Genomic DNA, 8,022 nt, shown 5'->3' with positions numbered 1-8,022 from the left:
CGAAATAGAGGGTTGCGACCGTGATAATATTCTTTCGGGTTCGCTTTTGAGGGTTCCGAGAATTATATGATTTATAGGCGGAAGAATTAGGTCAAACGGAGGCTGAGGGGCCCCACATGAGCAGGTGGCGTGGCCCCCCTCCCCCCCGCCACGCCACATGGCCATGTGATTGCCTCGTGGGTCCCCTCGACCTCTCTCAAAGCTTCTAGGGTCCTTCATTGTCTAACAAAAATTGTCAAAAATCGTCATCATATTTGGACCTTTCTAGATATGAATTTCTACGAAACCATAAACAAGCAAAAAAGAAGTGACACTGGGCACTAAATTAATAAATTAGTCTATATATATATATATAAATATATAAAAAGGTATAATATAATAGAATTTAATAAAAGAATTATAGATACGGTGGAGACGTATGAGCCACCTCTTGCTTTCGATGATGCCATTAGCTATGTTGTGTATTCTATATTTGGTTCTCTCAAGTACTCTGATACAAACACTTTGACCACCGCAGTAGAAAATTTGACCATCGCTTTGAGGCATGTGGGGGCTATTTGGATAAGAGCCAAGGGTTGCCCAGCCAAATTTTTTGCATTGACCAACGTGTTGGCGCATATTTGGATCAGCTCCAAATATTTGGCTCGCCCCCCACCCATCTGTAACCAAAATATTGGCGAAGCCGTGGCGGCTGAATTGTCCGCCAATTTTTTGGCGTGCCCATGGTTGGCAGAGCCACCATGGGCAGCAACCAAACGGCTCAGTGATTTCAGACATCAGAAGATACTCGTCCACAAATCTCAAGGCATACTTTCATTGACAGGTCCGCGTTGGAGATGTCCTTGGGATCGTACTTTCCTTGTCAAAGCCACACAAGAGATAAGGCGAGCCTGTGCCCACGAAAATTCACTTGATGTCGAGTAGTTCGATCTTCGGCTCATTCTCCTCCATTCATTCCCACCATCGCTCGAGTGAGCGATCAGTGGCATGGCGTTCATGGCGAGCGGCAGGGTGGCGATCGCTCCGACCAGAGCAAGGTTCGTCACTCCCCGCAGCCTCTTCAACTGGGGCAGAGGCGCAAAAGACGCCGAGACGCCGCCGCCGCAGTTCCAGTACCACGGCGTGGAGCCGCCGTTCCCCATGTCGCTCGTGGCCAATACGCACCTCAGAGGACGCGAGCTCAGCTGCTGTTACAGGGCCACCGTTGACGGCTTCAGCGCGACGGACTTCCACCGGCGGTGCGACTTCAAGGGCCCCTGCGTCGTCGTCGGCTACACGGCGGGAGGCTCCTTCAGGTTCGGCGGGTTCAGCCCGGAGGGGTACCGCAGCACGGACGACTACTACGACACGCTCGACGCCTTCCTCTTCTACTGGCCGCCGGCAGCGCCGGAGGACACCGCCGCTGCCGTTCCGGTGGTGCTGCCCAAGGTGGGCGGGAGCGGTGCTGCGCTGTTCGACTACTCACGGGGCGGGCCGCAGTTCGGCGCCGACGGGCTGCTCATCGGCCCGCCGCTCACCGCCGTGATGGGGGTGTTCACGGGGCCCGACGCCAGCGTTGGCGTCGGCGACCTCCGGCGCGCGCGGTCACGGCTTGGGCTGTCCTACGCGAAGAGGGAGGACGGCAAGGAGAGCCTGTTCGGCGACGAGTCCAAGGTCGAACTCGACGAGGTGCTGGTCTTCTGTAGCCCACAGATTGCCAGCATGTACTAGCTCAGTTTGCTTAGAGCTATGGGTGGATAATTAAGCTAGCCAGTAAAAGAGGATGCTGTCTTTGTCTTGTCCCGTTCGTCCAAATGTTAATGCCTAAATAAATGCTAAAAAGTGCAGCTGCACTTTTCGGTTGATCCCAGCGCATACTCATGGACCAAAAGATGCAACAAACCTGATTCCAGATTTTGTAAACTGTCCACCTACTTATTTTATGTATAGAAAGATTCTTCATTTCGTCCGACCAACCGTGTCAACCCAGTGACAATGTAACGCACATTAACTCTGGTACAAGAAAAATAAAAAAACTATAACTTTCACACGGCGTGTCGTAATTATGATCCGTTTTCACCGTTGGGTTCCTCGTGACGAGCTCTTCAAAACTATATCTCATATGAATATGTGTTGATGTTTTTTTTAAAGAAACTTTGATGCTAGATGAAGCAAGTTTAATGCTAAACATGAACAACTTCGATGTTAGAACAATTGCACCATGTGTATAAGTGAATTCGCCCAGTAGCCTCGTACTTAATTGTGTACAATAGGTCATAGGTGGTTACATTGTTTCGTTGCCTACCATATTATGAAACTTGCTCACCGTGAAGTGGAAAGTGTCTAACATGGTTTCTTAGCTGTCTGCCTCAAAAACCAAATTGTCTACATCATTACGAAGCTTCCTACGAGTGATCCGCAATTGCCTATAATACTACGAAAGTTGTCCATCAGGGGACCTGAGTTGCTGATACGTCTCCAACGCATTTATAATTTTTATTATTCCATGCTATTAAATTATCTTTTTTGGATTTTTATATGCATTAATATGCTATTTTATATTATTTTTGGGACTAACCTATTAACCTAGAGCCCAGTGCCAGTTTCTGTTTTTTCCTTGTTTTTGAGTTTTACAGAAAAGGAATGTCAAACGGAGTCCAAACGGAATAAAACTTTACGATGATTTTTCTTGGACCAGAAGACATCCACGGAGCTTGGAGTGGGGGGGGGGGTCAGAAGACGCCCGAGGAGGCCACAAGCTTGCCAGGCGCGCCCTGAGGGCTTGTGGGCCCATCAGGAGTCCTCCAACCCTAATCTTTGCATTATAAATTACCAAATATTCCCAAACCACCAGAAGCGTCCACCAAAATTCTTTTCCGCCGCCGCAAGCATCTGTTCTCATGAGATCCCATCTTGGGGCCTTTTCTAGCGATCTGCTGGAGGGGGTTTCGATCACGGAGGGCCTCTACATCAACCTTGGTGCCCTTCTAATGATGCGTGAGTAGTTTATCACAGACCTACGGGTCCATAACTAGTAGCTAGATGGCTCATTCTCTCTCTTTGATGTTCAATACAATGTTCTCCTCGATGTTCTTGGAGATCTATTCGATGTAATATTTTTTTGCGGTGTGTTTATTGAGATCCGATGAATTGTGGATTTATGATCAGATTATCTATGAATACATTTGAGTCTTCTCTAAACTCTTATATGCATGATTAAGATATCTTTGTATTTCTCTTCGAACTATCGATTTGGTTTGGCCAACTAGATTGGTTTTTCTTGCAATGGGAGAGGTGTTGGGGAACGTAGTAATTTCAAAAAATTTCCTACGCACACGCAAGATCATGGTGATGCATAGCAACGAGAGGGGAGAGTGTTGTCCACGTACCCTCGTAGACCGAAAGCGAAAGCGTTAGCACAACGCGGTTGATGTAGTCGTACGTCTTCACGATCCGACCGATCAAGTACCGAACGCACGACACCTCCGAGTTCAGCACACGTTCAGCCCGATGACGTCCCTCGAACTTCGATCCAGCCGAGTGTTGAGGGAGAGTTTCGTCAGCACGACGGCGTGGTGACGATGATGATGTTCTACCGACGCAGGGCTTCGCCTAAGCACCGCTACAGTATTATCGAGGTGGACTATGGTGGAGGGGGGCACCGCACACGGCTAAAAGATCAAACGATCAATTGTTGTGTCTCTAGGGTGCCCCCTGCCCCCGTATATAAAGGAGCAAGGGGGAGAGGTGCGGCCGGCCAGAAGGGGCGCACCAGGAGGAGTCCTACTCCCACCGGGAGTAGGACTCCCTCCCTTTTCCTTGTTGGACTAGGAGTGGAGGGGGAAAGAGAAGGGAGAGAGGAAGGAAAGGGGGGGCGCCGCCCCCCTCTCCTTGTCCTATTCGGACTAGGGGGAGGGGCGCGCGGCCCTGCCCTGGCCGCCTCTCCTCTCTTACACTAAGGCCCACTATGGCCCATTAAGCCCCCGGGGGGGTTCCGGTAACCTCCCGGTACTCCGGTAAAATTCCGATTTCACCCGGAACACTTCCGATATCCAAACATAGGCTTCCAATATATCAATCTTCATGTCTCGACCATTTCGAGACTCCTCATCATGTCCGTGATCACATCCGGGACTCCGAACAACCTTCGGTACATCAAAACATATAAACTCATAATATAACTGTCATCGAAACTTTAAGCGTGCGGACCCTACGGGTTCGAGAACTATGTAGACATGACCGAGACACGTCTCCGGTCAATAACCAACAGCGGAACCTGGATGCTCATATTGGCTCCCACATATTCTACGAAGATCTTTATCGGTCAGACCGCATAACAACATACGTTGTTCCCTTTGTCATCGGTATGTTACTTGCCCGAGATTCGATCGTCGGTATCTCAATACCTAGTTCAATCTCGTTACCGGCAAGTCTCTTTACTCGTTCCGTAATACATCATCCCGCAACAAACTCATTAGTTGCAATGCTTGCAAGGCTTAAGTGATGTGCATTACCGAGAGGGCCTAGAGATACCTCTCCGACAATCGGAGTGACAAATCCTGATCTCGAAATACGCCAACCCAACAAGTACCTTCGGAGACACCTGTAGAGCACCTTTATAATCACCTAGTTACGTTGTGACATTTGGTAGCACACAAAGTGTTCCTCCGGTAAACGGGAGTTGCATAATCTCATAGTCATAGGAACATGTATAAGTCATGAAGAAAGCAATAGCAACATACTAAACGATCGAGTGCTAAGCTAACGGAATGGGTCAAGTCAATCACATCATTCTCCTAATGATGTGATCCCGTTAATCAAATGACAGCTCATGTCTATGGCTAGGAAACATAACCATCTTTGATCAACGAGCTAGTCAAGTAGAGGCATACTAGTGACACTCTATTTGTCTATGTATTCACACATGTATTATGTTTCCGGTTAATACAATCCTAGCATGAATAATAAACATTTATCATGATATAAGGAAATAAATAATAACTTTATTATTGCCTCTAGGGCATATTTCCTTCAGTCTCCCACTTGCACTAGAGTCAATAATCTAGATTACACAGTAATGATTCTAACACCCATGGAGCCTTGGTGTTGATCATGTTTTGCTCGTGGAAGAGGCTTAGTCAACGGGTCTGCAACATTCAGGTCCGTATGTATCTTGCAAATTTCTATGTCTCCCACCTGGACTAAATCCCGGATGGAATTGAAGCGTCTCTTGATGTGCTTGGTTCTCTTGTGAAATCTGGATTCCTTCGCCAAGGCAATTGCACCAGTATTGTCACAAAAGATTTTCATTGGACCCGATGCACTAGGTATGACACCTAGATCGGATATGAACTCCTTCATCCAGACTCCTTCATTTGCTGCTTCCGAAGCAGCTATGTATTCCGCTTCACACGTAGATCCCGCCACGACGCTTTGTTTAGAACTGCACCAACTGACAGCTCCACCGTTCAATGTAAACACGTATCCGGTTTGCGATTTAGAATCGTCCGGATCAGTGTCAAAGCTTGCATCAACGTAACCATTTACGATGAGCTCTTTGTCACCTCCATAAACGAGAAACATATCCTTAGTCCTTTTCAGGTATTTCAGGATGTTCTTGACCGCTGTCCAGTGATCCACTCCTGGATTACTTTGGTACCTCCCTGCTAGACTTATAGCAAGGCACACATCAGGTCTGGTACACAGCATTGCATACATGATAGAGCCTATGGCTGAAGCATAGGGAACATCTTTCATCTTCTCTCTATCTTCTGCAGTGGTCGGGCATTGAGTCTTACTCAACTTCACACCTTGTAACACAGGCAAGAACCCTTTCTTTGCTTGATCCATTTTGAACTTCTTCAAAACTTTGTCAAGGTATGTGCTTTGTGAAAGTCCAATTAAGCGTCTTGATCTATCTCTATAGATCTTGATGCCCAATATATACGCAGCTTCACCGAGGTCTTTCATTGAAAAACTCTTATTCAAGTATCCAGAAATTCTATATCATTTCCAATCAGCAATATGTCATCCACATATAATATCAGAAATGCTACAGAGCTCCCACTCACTTTCTTGTAAATACAGGCTTCTCCAAAAGTCTGTACAAAACCAAATGCTTTGATCACACTATCAAAGCGTTTATTCCAACTCCGAGAGGCTTGCACCAGTCCATAAATGGATCGCTGGAGCTTGCACACTTTGTTAGCTCCCTTTGGATCGACAAAACCTTCCGGTTGCATCATATACAACTCTTCTTCCAGAAATCCATTCAGGAATGCAGTTTTGACATCCATTTGCCAAATTTCATAATCATAAAATGCGGCAATTGCTAACATGATTCAGACAGACTTAAGCATCGCTACGGGTGAGAAGGTCTCATCGTAGTCAATCCCTTGAACTTGTCGAAAACCTTTTGCAACAAGTCCAGCTTTATAGACAGTAACATTACCGTCAGCGTCAGTCTTCTTCTTGAAGATCCATTTATTCTCAATTGCTTGCCGATCATCGGGCAAGTCAACCAAAGTCCACACTTTGTTCTCATACATGGATCCCATCTCAGATTTCATGGCTTCAAGCCATTTTGCGGAATCTGGGCTCACCATCGCTTCTTCATAGTTCGTAGGTTCATCATGGTCTAGTAACATAACCTCCAGAACAGGATTACCGTACCACTCTGGTGCGGATCTTACTCTGGTTGACCTACGAGGTTCAGTAATAACTTGATCTGAAGTTCCATGATCATCATCATTAACTTCCTCGCTAATTGGTATAGGCGTCACAGAAACTGGTTTCTGCGATGAACTACTTTCCAATAAGGGAGCAGGTACAATTACCTCATCAAGTTCTACTTTCCTCCCACTCACTTCTTTTGAGAGAAACTCCTTCTCCAGAAAAATTCTGAATTTAGCAACAAAAGTCTTGCCTTCGGATCTGTGATAGAAGGTGTACCCAACAGTCTCCTTTGGGTATCCTATGAAGACACATTTCTCCGATTTGGGTTCGAGCTTATCAGGTTGAAGTTTTTTCACATAAGCATTGCAGCCCCAAACTTTAAGAAATGACAACTTTGGTTTCTTGCCAAACCACAGTTCATAAGGCGTCATCTCAACGGATTTTGATGGTGCCCTATTTCACGTGAATGCGGCCGTCTCTAAAGCATAACCCCAAAATGATAGCAGTAAATCAGTAAGAGACATCATAGATTGCACCATTCTAGTAAAGTACGATTACGACGTTCGGACACACCATTACGCTGTGGTGTTCCGGGTAGCGTGAGTTGTGAAACTATTCCGCATTGTTTCAAATGAAGACCAAACTCATAACTCAAATATTCTCCTCCACGATCAGATCATAGAAACTTTATTTTCTTGTTACGATGATTTTCAACTTCACTCTGAAATTATTTGAACTTTTCAAATGTTTCAGACTTATGTTTCATTAAGTAGATATACCCATATCTGCTTAAATCATCTGTGAAGGTGAGAAAATAACGATATCCGCCACGAGCCTCAACATTCATCGGACCACATACATCTGTATGTATGATTTCCAACAAATCTGTTGCTCTCTCCATAGTTCCGGAGAACGGCATTTTAGTCATCTTGCCCATGAGGCACGGTTCGCAAGTACCAAGTGATTCATAATCAAGTGGTTCCAAAAGTCCATCAGTATGGAGTTTCTTCATGCGCTTTACACCAATATGACCTAAACGGCAGTGCCACAAATAAGTTGCACTATCATTATCAACTCTGCATCTTTTGGCTTCAATACGATGAATATGTGTGTCACCACTATCGAGATTCAACAAAAATAGACCACTCTTCAAGGGTGCATGACCATAAAAGATATTACTCATATAAATAGAACAACCATTATTCTCTGATTTACATCAATAACCATCTCGCATCAAACAAGATCCAAATATAATGTTCATGCTTAACGCTGGCACCAAATAACAATTATTTAGGTCTAAAACTAATCTCGAAGGTAGATGTAGAGGTAGTATGCCGACCGCGATCACATCGACTTTGGAACCATTTC

General features: G+C 45.6%; 1 protein-coding gene across 1 annotated transcript; it reads left to right on the top strand.

Annotated features, from left to right (window-relative positions):
• Positions 1-799: 799 nt before the first annotated feature.
• On the top strand, positions 800-1,941 carry LOC123099694 (uncharacterized). The gene has a single exon (XM_044521805.1). The coding sequence runs from the start codon at positions 988-990 to the stop codon at positions 1,708-1,710; it is 723 nt and encodes a 240-aa protein (XP_044377740.1). The 5' UTR covers positions 800-987; the 3' UTR covers positions 1,711-1,941.
• Positions 1,942-8,022: the final 6,081 nt, after the last annotated feature.

This window comes from Triticum aestivum, chromosome 4D (assembly GCF_018294505.1).
Source record: "Triticum aestivum cultivar Chinese Spring chromosome 4D, IWGSC CS RefSeq v2.1, whole genome shotgun sequence".
Lineage (NCBI taxonomy): Eukaryota > Viridiplantae > Streptophyta > Magnoliopsida > Poales > Poaceae > Triticum > Triticum aestivum.
The sequence above is the reverse complement of the archived record's forward strand: the minus strand, read 5'-3'. Positions and strand labels throughout refer to the sequence as shown.

Bases quoted from the DNA above. Each gene is read 5' to 3' on its own strand.
- LOC123099694 (XM_044521805.1), top strand. From the start codon at position 988: ATGGCGTTCATGGCGAGCGGCAGGGTGGCGATCGCTCCGACCAGAGCA.